This window comes from Astyanax mexicanus, chromosome 1 (genome assembly GCF_023375975.1).
Source record: "Astyanax mexicanus isolate ESR-SI-001 chromosome 1, AstMex3_surface, whole genome shotgun sequence".
Classification (NCBI taxonomy): domain Eukaryota; kingdom Metazoa; phylum Chordata; class Actinopteri; order Characiformes; family Acestrorhamphidae; genus Astyanax; species Astyanax mexicanus.
The window spans coordinates 121116572-121131972 of record NC_064408.1 but is presented as its reverse complement, the minus strand read 5'-3'; the positions used below and the strand labels follow the sequence as shown (position 1 = coordinate 121131972).

Below are 15401 nucleotides of genomic sequence, written 5' to 3'. Positions count from 1 at the left end.
TCATACCTCACTGGGCGCTCGTTCAAGGTGTCGTGGCAAGGACAGCTGTCCTCAGCCCGCTCCTTATCCACTGGGGTTCCCCAAGGTTCGGTACTGGGACCCCTTCTCTTCTCCATATACACCACCTCTCTTGGTCAGGTTATCCGCTCACACGGATTTTCCTACCATTGCTTTGCTGATGACACCCAGCTATACCTGTCGTTCTCACCTGAAGATCACTCAATCTCTGCACGGATTTCGCAGTGTCTCTCTGACATATCCTCATGGATGAGGGAGCATCACCTTCAATTAAATCTCTCAAAGACTGAACTTCTGGTTATACCAGCAAAACCATCTTTTCAACACAACTTCTCTATAAGTATCGACTCTCTCTCTCTCTCACCGACAAAGGTTGCTAGGAACCTGGGTGTTATGGTTGATGACCAACTCTCCTTCACGCACCATGTGGCCTCAGTTGCTCGGTCCTGCCGCTTTGCGCTCTATAACATCCGAAAAATTAGACCGTTCCTGACGCAACAGGCCACCCAACTCCTGGTGCAAGCGGTCGTCATCTCACGCCTCGACTACTGCAATGCCCTGCTAACTGGCCTCCCGGCCTGTGTAGTAAAACCACTCCAGATGATCCAGAACGCAGCAGCACGTCTGGTCTTCAACCAGCCAAAACGGGCACATGTCACCCCGCTGCTCATTGAGCTCCATTGGCTACCAGTTGATGCTCGCATCAAATTCAAAACTCTTACAATTGCCTACAAGGTGATGTCAGAACAGGCTCCTTCCTACCTGCACTCGCTCCTGAAGGCTTACGCTACCTCCCGGCCGCTGCGCTCCTCCAGTGAACGTCGCCTCGCTTTGCCAAACATTCACACAAAGCAATCCAGACTGTTCTCATACAGAGTTCCCCAATGGTGGAACAAACTACCCTCCACTACCAGATCAGGAGAATCTCTCGCTATCTTTAAGAAACTCCTGAAGACAGAGCTCTTCAAAGAGCACTTACTCTCTTAACACCTCTAACACACTAACTACTTCTAACCTCATTTCCTTCTTCCTCTCCTTCACTCCTCTATCCTATTATTCCCCTTTGTCCTCCTTTTATCCCTATCCAAAGACGTTTTACCTTTAAAACTTATTTTACATTGTACTTGACTATTGTAAGTCGCTTTGGACAAAAGCGTCTGCCAAATGTAATGTAATGTAATGTAATGTAATGTAGAGCTATAGAGTTATCTCTGACTGGACTTAAGCTGATACAGGTGCAAGAAAAAGTATGCAAACCCTTTGAGTCACTCCAGAAGGCTCAGTATTTTCTTCTGTTGAAGTTGTTCGGTTGTTGATTTTACTTCTATGTTTTAGGTCGTTGTTCTGTTGCATCATCCATCCTCTGTTGAGCTTCAGTTGGAGGACAGATGGTCTTAAGTTTTCCTGCAAAATCTCTTGGTAAACTTGAGAATTTATTTTTCCATTGGTGACGGCAATCCGTCCAGTCCCTGAGGCAGCAAAGCAGCCCCAAACACATGATTCTCCCTCAACCATGTTTCACAGTTGGGATGAGGTTTTGATGATGGTGTGTTGTGCCTTTGTTCTCCACACATAGCGTTGTGTGTTCCTTCCAAACAACTCAATTTTCGTTGTTTGGACAGCAGAGATTTCTACAAGTATTCAGCTGACCCTCTAGGATTCTTCCTCACCTCATTGATTCTCATTCTGTGCTGTGCTCTTACAGTCATCTTTACAGGACTTTACCACGCCTAGGAAGAGTAGCTACAGTGCTGAACTTTCTCCATTTGTGGACCGTCTGTCTTACCGTGGACACATGAACATCAAGGCTTTTAGAGATACTTTTATAACCCTTTCCAGCTTCATGCAGGTCAACAATTCTTGAACGTAGGTTTTCTGAGAGCTTGATCTTTTGTGTGAGGTATGATTCACATCAAGCAATGCTTCTTAAGAACAGCAAACTCAAAACTGGTTTGTGTTTTTATAGGGCAGGGCAGCTTTAACCAACACATCCAGTCTCATCTCATCACATCGTGCCTTCAATTAGCTCTTAGAAAAGTCATTAGTTTAGGGGTTCACATGCTTCACATATAATATTTATGTGTGGTTTTAGTTTAAGCAGACTGTGTTTTGTCTATTGTTGTGACGTAGATGAAGATCAGAACACATTTAATGACCAATTTATGCAGAAATCCAAGTATAATCCCAAAGGGTTCACATACTTGAAACTGTATAAGGGTGAAAGGTTCCACAGTGTTGGTAATGGTGTTTGCTCTCTGTGTTTGTCAGGATGACATGGATGACATATATGCGAATTGCTGAGATCTTCTCGATATCTCCTCATCGTGATGACAGCTCTTCCTCCCAGATCATCTTCAGAAACCTTCAGTGCTACAGTACAATACCTGTTAAGATATTGCGCTGTTTTACATGCACTCAGTAATCTGATAAACCACTTTAACTGTGCAACCACTTTGGTTTTCTTCAAGAAATGCAATTTCTATTTTTTCATTGTGCTTTTTAGTCAAATACTGTGATTTAATTTAGAGACAATTAATATATAAGTAAACAAAGCTAAATTAAATATATATTTATATTTTAAAGTCAAACGAGCGCTGGATGTTAATCTACACAGATTTATCTCTTGAAAACTATTTATTTGGGTGAGTAAAACAATCCTGTTTATTTACAGCAAGCTTAGATTTTCAATATTTTCAACAGCATGATTAGCAGCAGTGCTAGACGCGGTTAGCAGTGCTTAGCGCTAGTAAATGCCACTCGAAAGCGCTACACTGAGGAACCCTGAGTTTTCTGGTAGCCAGGGTGATATTAGCTAGCGGTTCATCTCATTATCTTGTTTTAACACGTAAAACATGCAGACTACAGTCTGATAATACTTAACTCTAAATGCCGAAAGAGCTAGCGCTGCAGTTAGCGGCTAATGCTAATACTGCTCCAGTCTTTGTGCTGGAGAACTAAACTGAGTGGCTTTACTGCTCCTTAATACCTGACTGTTAGAATTAATACATAAGGAACACCAGATTATAAAACACACTGATGATTTTTGGAAAAATGAAAGGATTTTAAGTGCACCTTATAGTGCAAAAAATACGTTTTATTTTTAAAAAGGATTCATTAAAGGTACGTTTTTTTTGTTTAATATCTAAAATTTTAAATTAATATCTACTTACGTGTTAAATATCTTTTTAAAAGTTTATTTTAAGTTAAAGGTCTTCATAAATGTAAAAAAAAAAACCAAACAAAAAAATTATTTCCAAGTATTTACATCTGGATCTGATACACAGTTCAGAAGATTCAGCACCTTCTGTCTGAACCCACTTTTAGTTTAATATAATTCAGTATACTTATAAATACTTATTTCCAAATATACTTTTGTACATTTTTAGCAAACTGTGTTAAAAACAACTGTTACTGTAGTTCACTTAAACATATCGTAACTTTTTAAAAAGTAAATTAAATTACTACATTGGTAAAATGTTTTAAAAATATATTTAGGTAATGTAAAAAAACAACATACAGTACATGTTAAAATTTAAAAATTGCTTTTAGAGATCTTTTATCTGCTTCATGTTGTCAGACAGGTTCTATTTAAGTGATTTCTTGATTCTACAGGTCTGGCAGTAATCAGGCCTGGTTGTGTTTAGTAGTGAAATTAAACTCAGCTTTCCAAACAAATTACAGTTAATTCAGTTTAAAATCAAATCTGCTTTTGATTATTATTTACTCAGGTTATCTGTTTTTGTTTGTTTGATAATATGAAAAATGTAAGTATGACAAAAAAAGGAAAACAAATTAAATCTGTGAAGTCGCAAATAAGCAGCTGTTGTTGTATTTGTTGTTGTAATGTTGTTGAGATATTACTCTAAGTAACTGTTGATTAGGTTTTGACAGACTGACTTACAGTCCCCTAGTTTAAGCAGACTGTGTTTGTCTATTGTTGTGACGTAGATGAAGATCAGAACACATTTAATGACCAATTTATGCAGAAATCCAAGTAAAATCCCAAAGGATTCAGATACTTTTTCATGCAACTGTATAGGCAAGCAGTCAACCGCACACAGTGCAGTGTGAATTAGGGAGTGTCAGTATGTCTTCGCTATCGTAATGACGTGAAAAGTACACATTTACTTGGCTTGAAATGCGCAAAAGGCATGAACTAATTCTCTTAATTAATCATGGGTGTGGTTAATGTTGCGTTAACATTAAAATAAACCAATCAGTGTGTCACTTGCCATTCCCTTTAAGAGCCAGGTGCGCTCTGACTTTAGCGGATTGCTATTTCAATGGCACAGCACTTCTGTTTTTTACAATTCACAATACAAGCCTTGATTCAGATTCACACTTTTTTGGGGAACAGTGTAGAATATTGTGGTGCAGTAGATATTTTTGGGTAAGAGTACGTTTTATTGGGGTACAGTATAGATTTTAACTACTGATTTTGGTTTATTATTGTGCATACTGATGGTGAACAAAAATACTGTATATTAATGATTAATGATTCACTAAAAGTGGAGCATTCAAGCTACTGTATAAAGTATTGCCTTGTAGCAAAAAAGAGGAAATAGCTGTACATCATCACTGTACTGCAGACCATCATCATCATCATCATCATCATCATTAATAAGTTAATGATTAATAGCTCTTACGTCTTTTACACTTTCCCGTACTGTATCCTGTTTTAGCACGCTGACACCAGCGCACAGTTCAATAGATAAGATAAAGGACTGGGCTGTGAATGTTACTAGGGGTGTGAGACATCTATTTTATATATAGTTTATATATATATATATATATATATATATATATATATTCAAACTATCTGCAAAAATATTTTTGTCCAAACAAGAATACACACACAAACACTCTCAAACACATATTTATCATTCCAGCCCAGTAGGGGGCGATGATACCACTCAAAATTTGATTACAAACTAGGGGTGGGCGATATAGCCCTAAAATAATATCATGATATTTCATGGTATTTTCGCGATAACGATATTCTTGGCGATATGACAAAACAAAAAAAAAGCAAAAACCAAAAAAATATATATTTCAAGAATACACTAAGGCAACAAAATGAAAATAAGAAAAAATTATTTTATTTTTATTATTGCATACAATATGATATGGCACATGCCTAACTTAAAAAAAAAAGGACTACAAAGTAAAATAAATGATACTGGACAGATATAATCCGTCTCTAGTTGATATATAATGGGAAATAAGAACAGTGTGAATTTTTCTTTTGCTAAAAACAGTAAGAATTACAGAAGAACTACTGTAAGAATGCAAAACTAGTTTTACTGCAAACCAAAATGATCAATTTACATGGCCAATTATCCAACCCACTCATTAGTACTCCCCCTATCACTAGTGATGCCCCAATGCCAGGAGGGTGAAAACTAGCACATGCCTCCTCCGATACATGTGAAGTCAGACTCCGCCTCTTTTCAAACAGAGAATTTGGAGGACAGCGCAGCGACTCGGTTCTGATACAGCAGCTCACAGATGCGGCCTTGTGCTGATCCACATCACCCTAGGAGTAACAAGGAAATTTTGTGTTTTTCAGCAGAATTTTGCAAGATAAACACAATGTTGCTACTGTTAAGTTCAGAAGGTAGAAGTACGTTTTATTTGTTTTATTTTATATAGCTGTTAACCAATTATTTGTTTGCTATAAATCACCCCCTCTTTTTTAAACAATATATGATTTTTTCATATGTTATTTTTTTTTTTTTTACAATATATTTTACAGTTTTTAGTTCATTTGTTTTCCTTACAGGCTCTGGCAGCTTACTGCAAAAATTTATACACTGGATTTTGTGCTATTTCCAGATTATTGACTAAACCTAAAGAGCTTAAATGGCAAAAATACTTGATTTAAGCGATTGAGGGTTCTATCAAATACCCTAAGTTTATGAATAAATTTATACTGAATCATTTAAATAGTAATAAAACACAGTAAAGCACAGGCTAAACACTGTGATTGTTCTGCTGAATAGTTTAAACAGTAATAATAGGCTGAGTTGGAGCAGGATGTAATGTGATATACGGTGTGGTTTGGTGTGAGAGAAACAGAAGTGTAGCACAGGCGGTACTCTAGATTTTTAAGGAAGGAAGCTGTGCAGCCCACCCAGCTACCAGAGCTGTGCCCAGTATAAACACAGTGTAAAGACTGCAGAGACTAATACAGCCTCAGCCATCAAAGGTAAGAGTTATTCAATAATACTATAATTAATATAATAATAATAATAATAATAGTAATAATTTATCAGTTCACCCAAATATATATTACTGGTTGTAAAACTTCATAATTTCATTTTGTTATGTTTTTTGTTTTTGTAGTAAATATTATTTTACTATATTTTTACTTTTACAGTTTACTTGCATCCGATTTCTATTTTTATTTTAAATGTAAAAATGTAAGGCTTGAATGTAAATGAAGGCCCCACTCAATGAACTTAATGCACGTAAAGGTGGATTGATTGATTGATTGTTTAATTTATTGATTTTGGTTTTGAAATATAAAAAGGGGCTTTAAACAAGGTTCTGCATTCATCTGATTTGAATAATTATTAGCCAATTTCTATTATTTACGTCATTACTAAACCTTATAAGAAACTTACTGTTATTTAGTTATCACAGGATATCAATAGTTTATTATTCCTAATTCTTAATCTTACTCTGTTTTCAGATCTATTTTTTTATCCTGTTTAGTGTAACATTATCCAAATGTAATTTTATAAATTAGACAATATTCAATTTTGTGTAAAATTTATTAATTCTAAATTCTAAACTAAAAAATATACCATAACATTATTCTAATTATGACCTGCAGAAATTAAAAACTAGAAATTTGGAAATATAGATGAAAACCCATTTCTTATTCACTATATTTTGGTTTATTCACTGAAATGATTTAAACTTTGGATTAAATCATAATTATCAATTATATAAAAAAAAAACTATTGTGCAATTGATTGTTTTACATTTCAAGTCTAATCAATCAATCAATCAATTAAACTTTATATAAACCTGAAGGCGTTGAGTTGGCCCTAATTTACTATGTATCTGAGCCTATGCCTAAAATACAGATAAAAAATTAAAAAACTACATTAATTTAATATAAAAAGGAATCTAATGCAAGCAAACTATAAAAGCAGTAAAAATGTCAAAAAGTAAAAGAGCAGCAACATAGATATTAAAGAAATAAACCAAAAATGAGTGGAATTTAAAAATAAAACGGTAAAATACTTAAGCAATTAATAAAATAGAACAATAAAATAATAGAAGAAAAAAATTGTAAAAAAAAAACAAAACAAAACTAAAGCATAAGTAAACCAAAAAATCATATAAAGCATAAGCTACAGTTAAATAAAACAGTTACAGGCTGTATGGAGGTGGATACAGACTAAGAGTCAGATTCAGTGATGCCATAGTTACTGTGAAAAAGTTAGAATAACTTTTAAGCAACGCTCAGTGACCTAGATAAGTAACTTTAATCTGATTACTGGATTATAAATAGTAATGCTGGATTACTTACTAGTGAAAAAATGGTAAGATTAGAGTAATACGTTACTAAGTAACTAAATACTGATCAGAATAAGCCTAGTTTAAGACTATTCCTAGATTATATATTTCTTCCAATTGAACATTTTCATTTAAAATGCTGTGTAGTTCATAACAAGGCTTAGTTCCTGTTTAAGAAACTGGCTTATAGAGGTATAATGGTCTAGTGACCTCGTTTTAAACCATGAAAAAAAGTTTCCTGATTTTACTTATCAGAACACCTCTGACTTTCACAAAAAGGCTTTTAAATGTGTTATTTAATTCTTTGTGTGGGTTTTTGTTCCACACTCTCCTTATATAACAGGTTCAGAGAGTACGGTCTGTTTTAGTTGATTTTATATTTAGAACTAGTTCTTGTTCCATGCATGCAATACCCACGTTCTCATTATTCCTAGAAATTGTGAAGAAATAGGGCATGTATCATTTCAGTAGAATGCTTCCTCTCTTACCGAAATAATCTTCCTCTTTCCTCTTCCTCTCTGATTTAATTCGTGATAACACACGACCTCGAGTGTTCTGTTGCTTTTATACAACAGTTTCTTTTTACAAAATGAATAAAGAAAATAAATCAAAGAACTTTAAGGAATTCAGTTTGAATATGCTTTAATATGGACTGTGCCTTCCGCCAAAAAGTAGTTCCACCACAACTGTAACAGAACTGAAACTTAACTACAAAACGGTGTATGGTTCAGGCAGACTAACACCACGAAAGTAAGCTTGAAATCTAAATTGGGAATAAGTGAAGATGGTAACGTTAGGAGCGTGAAATAACGCTAATACTCTCCTCTCCTGCTCCGTGGAGTCGTCTTCAGGTGAACGCTGCGCATCTTTTGAGCATTTCTGCTTGTTTTTGCTGGGTGGTGTTGGTTTTAGCTAGCCGGCTGGACTGTGGTTAGGTTAGCGTAGCTTGCTTTAGCTCAGCATTAGCTTAGCGTAGCTTAGCCTAGCCTGGCTGGTTACCGTTCTGGCTGTCAGACGGCATTAGCCGAGCGATTTTCTTTCCCTTTTTTCCACGAAAGACGAGTCAGCACCGCGGGCGAGCGTGTCGCGGCTGAGTGCTAGCCTGTGCTAAGCTAACGCTGCTGCGGGTGTCCTGTGTATATACGCCGTTCCTCGGCAACGCGTCCGCGGAGTGATACAGGTTTAGTGTGAGAAAGCTGTGATGTTATCACAAATATCATCACGGCTAGACCACTTCTCAACCAATCAGATTGTGAGGTTGGAACTAACTGTTGTATAATATCTCAGTAAAACACCAGCATTACAACAAATACAAACAGCAGTTTTACAAGCAGATAAAAGATCTCAAAAAGCAGCACATTATTATTATACCCCCATCTGAAGAAACTCAACAACAGATAAGAAAACAAAGCTATTGATCATCTATCAGTCTGGAAAAGGTTATAAAGTCATTTCTAAAGCTTTGGGACTCCAGAGAACCACAGTGATTCACTATTATTCACTAATGGAGAAAACACAAATGGAACACTGGTGAACCTTCCCAGGAGTGACCGGCACTTTACTGTTTTCCTTAAAACATCTCCTAATCTCTCCACATCTGAGTTTAATAAAGTTATTTCTAGTTCTAATCATATTAATCAACACCTGGTTTGGTAAATTACTGGTAAATGTGGTAAATCAGATGAGCTGCTGACGGAACTGAACATATTATACACATGCTAGCTGAGGAGCATCCAGGAGAAATCTGGAATCTCTACACCAGGGGTCACTAATAGGCGGACCGCGGTCCGGGTCCGGACCCAGACGTTGTCCAATGTGGACCCAAACCGATAAACTACTGAGAAGGATTTAATTCTGACTGTGGCGGAACTTTTCTTGTCTTTAAGGTCTACCGTGATTTGTGCGCAGTAAACTCACAGACCAATCACGTGTGGTGTAAGATCACCAAACATTCTCCTCTGCCAATCAGATCTGTGCAGACGAGGGGACGCAGCCAGGAAAAAAAAAAAAAAACATTTTAAAGAGATCGGGAGCCCAAGAACTGGTGGAAAAACGAGAACGGGGGGAAACTAAAGACACACCGAGCACGACAGTGAGACAGAAATGTGCACACAAAATCTGGCCAGAGAGGCATGTAATCATTATTATATATTTTTTTCATCATAATTCAAACAACCTCATGGGTCAGATGTTTCATGGGTGATTCTTAGAATTTGTGCACTTTTAGAGTCCTGGGTCATATTTTTAAAAATAATTGCAATTTTTGACAAATACCACTTTCTGTAGGGAAATGGTGATAAAAAAACTCTTATAAAAATTTACCACCTTTTAAATATGATTTTTCAATACTTTTCATTCACATGGAAGTTGCAAAATCACAGTTTTCTCCTTGTCTCACCCCCAGAGTTTCAAACTTCCACAATAAAAAAAAGTTAAAAATATCATTTATATGAGAATTGTTGATGCAGTTGTAGTAGGGAATACTGAAATAAATAAAATATATAAACATATCTGATTTGAGTCCACTGTCAATATTATTTTTTTATACAAAATATACCTGTCTCACAGCACTGGCGTCATTTCCACCACAATGCCTACTTTCCCTTTAAAAAAGTTCTGGTGAAAGATTGTTTAGGTTATTTCCATGGAAATGTAAAGTGACATCAGAGCACATGTTGGACATGGAAGCCATCATCCATTTTTTATTAAAAAACAGTATAAATGTCATTTCCACCACAGACATTTCCATCACACTTCCCTCTGTGGTGGAAATGACATCTCAGATTATAGACATGAGTGATATAGATTGTTTTAAGTAAATAAATTCATTTAATAGGCCCCCTTAACTTTTACTATATACAATAGCTGCGGTCCAATCTGAAGGGAGCTGCCCAACTAGGCAGCATTTGCAGGCAGCATAGGCGCGCTCCCGAGAAAAGGACTGTCCCATACGGAAGGTAGCATGTGCTGCCTACCTGGGCAGCTGCCTTATTTTACCCCGGTTCTGAAGGCAGCGTGAGATGTATCCTTCACGGCGAAGGCAATCCCATGATGCATTTCACCAGCTCAGAGTTCCAGCTCTCAGATTTAAAAACATGGCGGACGGAGCCGGCACTGCGAGGGAATTTCTGTACAAATGTAAGTAATTCCCTCCTGTATTTCCACTCACCGCTGCGTGGGTTTATCAAACTAGCATATTTGTTTTAAGTTGTTTTCCATTGTTGTTTTCGCCTGTACTTTATTTAATGTAAGACCTGACCGGCGGAAGCTACCGTTAGCTTATCGCGCTAATTTACCGGGTAAGCTAACACGCATCTAGCCGACTTACAGACTACCAAACGCGGCTGCAGCGCTGAGGAAACCCCCGCTAGGAAACAAAGATACCCTGGCCGTCCAGTATAAAAAGTTTTAAAAGTGATTTACTGTGTAAATAGTTTAATTGTTAGAGGGAATAACTGTAGACTTACCTGTAACTCAGTGATTTAATGCTTAAATAGTTTAATTGTTAGAGGGAATAACTAGATTTACCTGTAACTGAGTGATTTACTGTGTAAATAGTGGAATTATGAGCGTGTTCTCCATAAACCACTGTTACTAATTCAGATTTATTTTTTCCACAGGGATGAACGTGGGCCGGGGAAGGTGAACGCTGGTCAGACCGGCTGGAGGCAGCGTTAGCTCCCTTTATGAATATATATATTTTTTCTTTGAATGTAATAAAGTTTTCTCTCTTAACATTATTATTTTTGCTTGCTGTGTTTTATAGTCACTATGCTTATTGTAGTATCACATCTCAACTAGTGGGTATGGGTAAATAAAAAAAATTCAAGTTTATGAATCATGTTATGTTTGTGTTTTATGCAACTAAAAGGTAAAGATAAATTAGCTGACTCTGTATGAATGTACTATTGTGTGAAAACGTAAGCATACAAAATATTTATTATATTATGGTTTCATTACTCATGCATTTCTACGAAGCATCTAATCAAAAATAAATTAAATACATAAATAAAACTGACCATACTCTGAGAATGAAGTGAGGAAAAGTGTATAATTAAAGTAAATCATGAATATTTAAATATCTGTAATATTTGGATGAGTAAAAGAGAAATAGCTGCCGCTGCATTGAGATTTATCCCGAGGTAAGTGATCATTAACTTTAGTTATTTATAAACAGCTCACGAGCACAGCGCGCTAGACGGGATGACGTATGCTGACTCCAGAGCGTGTCCCGAACGCGCTGCCTTATAAGATCCCTTATGGGTGAAAATGCTGCCGAACGAGGGAGCTGCCTTTGAAGGCATTGACTACCTAGGCAGCTCCCTTCAGATTGGACCGCAGCTAATATATACTTTATACATTTACAATGTACTTTAATAATTTTATTTTATCTGGTTTTAAGATAGCACCAAACGAAAGAACGATTACAAGCCTACAGGGACAAAATAAAAGCCGACCCCATAAAATATGAGGAGAAACTTGTTGTTTACCACATGTACTGTTACAGTTTTTTTTTTTTTGCCAAAAAGCCAGAATTTAGATGTTGGCTTATTGCAACACTAAAATGAACAGATGTGGTTGGTTTTCACATGGTGTTGTAAATAAAGTTGAATAATTTATGTTTTTTCTAATAAATATATCTACATTTTCTCTCTGTGTTTAGTCATTGTCATTTCCATCACCGCACATATTTTTCACAAAATTTCCAAAAATTAGTCAGCTCATATTAAAATCATATTTACATTTATTGATGGCTTGCATTACTTTATGTAACAAAACAATTTTTTTATTATTTACAAGGACCTACCCAAAGTAATACTGCATTTCACACTGTGAAAAATGTACAGTTCAGCATTTGATGACAGATAATTTAGGTCATTCAGAAATGAATTATTGTTGTAAATTGTAGTAACTGGTATAAATAGTGAAGCTAATGGTTCTAGAAAATTCTAGGATTTTTTAATTATTGCACTGTTTATTTATATGTGGTAGATGTGGTAGAAATTACAGATAAAATGTAAAAAAAAAAAAATTAGTCTTGTAAATTTAGTTTGAAATCTAATGGATCTTAATACTACATTGGTTATTTAAGCTTATGAAGCTGTGTGAGTTGAATTTGTATAATGTTTTTTTTTACTTCAAAAGGCCAAAGGTGCACGTAATCTAAGAATCACCCATATATATATATATATATATATATATATATATATATATATATATATATATATATATATATATATATACACACACACACACACACACACACACACACAGGATATGGTTAAAAATGGCCCGGACCTTGGACTGATGAAATTTTCTCCCACTGGACCATACTGAATTCTAGTTAAATACCCCTGCTCTACACTTTATTCTTCAGCTTGGCTTACAGGATATAACATACTTAGTTAAAAATGAGAAAAAAATCCTTGTTACGTTTTACTGTATTTAAGTTTATTTGCATCTGTTCAAATCATATGTTTGCATTATTTGAGGTCTGAAAGCTCTGCATCTTTTTCAGGGCAGGAAACCCAGCACTGAGCCCTGTGGTACACTGTGCACCACAAGCAGCACTGAGAAGTAGGGCGTATATCATTTCAGTTCAATTCTCCTTCTGACTGGAAGAATCTAACTGTTTTTTAGCTTCATTTCATTCGTTTAGAAAATCTTTATTATTTTCTCACCGTAAAAAAACAAAGTGTGCAGTGTAATAAAATATAATACAAAATCGAATTAAATGCATATGTTTGTGTCTTTCACTTTTCTAGGATTCAGATTGCAGTAATGGGGCGACACAGCGTTCTCAACATTTATCTAACTGGTAAAGTACCCAAAGTTCTGTTCAACAATCAGCCATAACATTAAAACCATTGCATTGTTTTTATACTGAGCATAACAGACACTGTAAGTACAGACTGTAGTTCTGTATCTGTTTCTCTGTATACAAAGTCAAAGTCAAAGTGGTTTTTATTGTCATTTCAGCTATATACAGAGTACACAGTGAAACGAAACAACGTTCCTCCAGGGACCATGGTGCACATAAACACAGTGTAGACAGAACAGAAGTGCAACAGTACAAAAGTGCAGAAAGACAATACAACACAATACAGACAAAGAATAATAAATATCAAAACAGTGTGCATTACCTCTATTACGTAGTGTGCAATAGAGTCCAGTGAGGTAGTAGGGTTTTTTTTTAGTGCTTTCATTTTCTGGGGTAAGTGGGGTAGAGTGACAGTACAGAAAAGAAATAGAAAAGAAACAGTTCAGTCTCTGCAGTTGAGGAGTCTGATGGCTTGGGGGTAGAAGCTGTTGCAGAATCTGGTTGTGCTGGACCGGATGCTGTGGTACCTTCTTCCCGAAGGCAGGAGGGAGAACAGTCTGTGTGAAGGATGGGTGGGGTCATTCACAATGCTGGTTGCTTTGCGGATGCTGCGGGTGGTGTAAGTGTCCGTACTTTAATACTTTATTATTATGCCAATTTCACCCTGTTCTTTAACACTCAGAACACCACACAGGAGAGAAAACCACCACAGAGCAGCTATTATTATTATATTTAGGTCATTCTTATTCTCAGCACTGCAGTGAATAACACAAATTAGCATGATGGTGGAGTATGATACTAGCTTTTACCTTTTTAAGTAAAAGTGTAAAAGTACTGATTTTAAAACTACCTAAAGTATAAAAGTAAAAGTAACATAAGAGGAAAGAATAAAGCCATTAGGACACAGAGTCCTATAAGTGCGGTTTGCAGCTAATGCAGCTCCAGCAGTGCTAGCCGGGGTTAGCAGCAGGCTACAGGCCGATAATACTAAACTCTGAACGGCAGAGTTTAGCGCTAGGGCTGACTGGTTAAATTTATACATAAGGAGAACCGGATTATAAGGCACACTGACGATTTTATTTATCACAATCAGATTCACTCTATCTGGATGGAGAGATTTATCTGGATAGGGGTTTTATTGAATGATGAGAAGCCCGAATGAAAACAAGCTGAAATAAAATAGGAGTAACGAGGCTGTTTTTACTGTAAAATGTAAGGAGTAGAAAATTCAGATCATTGTGTGAAAATGTAAAAAGTAGAAGTAAAAATTAATCTGAACAATAATTAATCCAGTAAAGTAGAGATAACTTAACTTTAACTCTTCATTCTTCTGTTTCTACAGTTTCAGTGCTGATCTGTCTTTGCCATGGTCGGGACGTTCATGTGCCAGAATCAGTTACAGCTGTTGAGGGAAGCTGTGTTACACTACCATGTCGCACCAGCCCACACTCTCATGTGGTTTGGTACCTTCACAGACAATTATCATCCCCAGTAGTGTATTCCAGAAAGACTGAAGATATAAGAGACGATTTCAGAGGAAGAACATCAGCCCCAGGAAGTTCTTCAGAAGGGGACTGCAGCCTGAGGATCTACAGAGTTCGCCCAGAAGACAATGATGAAAATCTGTATCCATGGATCCATCCTGACACCGGTAACGACTATCATCTCATCAAAATAAAAACTGGTGAGTATTCATTAATGCCACTTACAACTTTACTACTGTACACAACACAAGCCTTATATTCACCATGTCCATCTAGAAGCTCCGCCCACTTCTCTACTACAATACAGAGTTACTATATTCACTAATACCACTTTACTACAACTTTACTACTGTACACAACACAAGCCTTATGTTCACCATGCCTATCTAGAAGCTCCGCCCACTTCTCTACTACAATACAGAGTTACTATATTCACTAATACCACTTACAGCTTTACTGTTAAGATACGAACGCACCAAAGTCAGAGCTCACCTGCCTCTTAAAGGGAATAATGACTGTCATGCTGGTTTGTGCTTTTTCCAGTGAAA

General features: G+C 36.3%; 1 protein-coding gene and 1 long non-coding RNA gene across 2 annotated transcripts in view; both read left to right on the top strand.

Moving 5' to 3' along the window:
• LOC125783645 (B-cell receptor CD22-like) overlaps positions 1 to 3834 on the top strand; it is a 141739-nt gene extending 137905 nt beyond the window's left edge. The window contains exon 16 of the mRNA XM_049467556.1: positions 2287 to 3834. Within this exon, the coding sequence (XP_049323513.1) occupies positions 2287 to 2319 (33 nt within the window). The 3' untranslated portion in view covers positions 2320 to 3834. The remainder of the gene's footprint in view (positions 1 to 2286) is intronic.
• Positions 3835 to 10556: 6722 nt separating this feature from the next.
• Positions 10557 to 11288, top strand: LOC111194583 (uncharacterized). Its single transcript, XR_007427197.1, has 2 exons — positions 10557 to 10686; positions 11169 to 11288. It is a non-coding gene; the product is annotated as an uncharacterized LOC111194583 (long non-coding RNA).
• The last annotated feature ends 4113 nt before the right edge of the window (positions 11289 to 15401 follow it).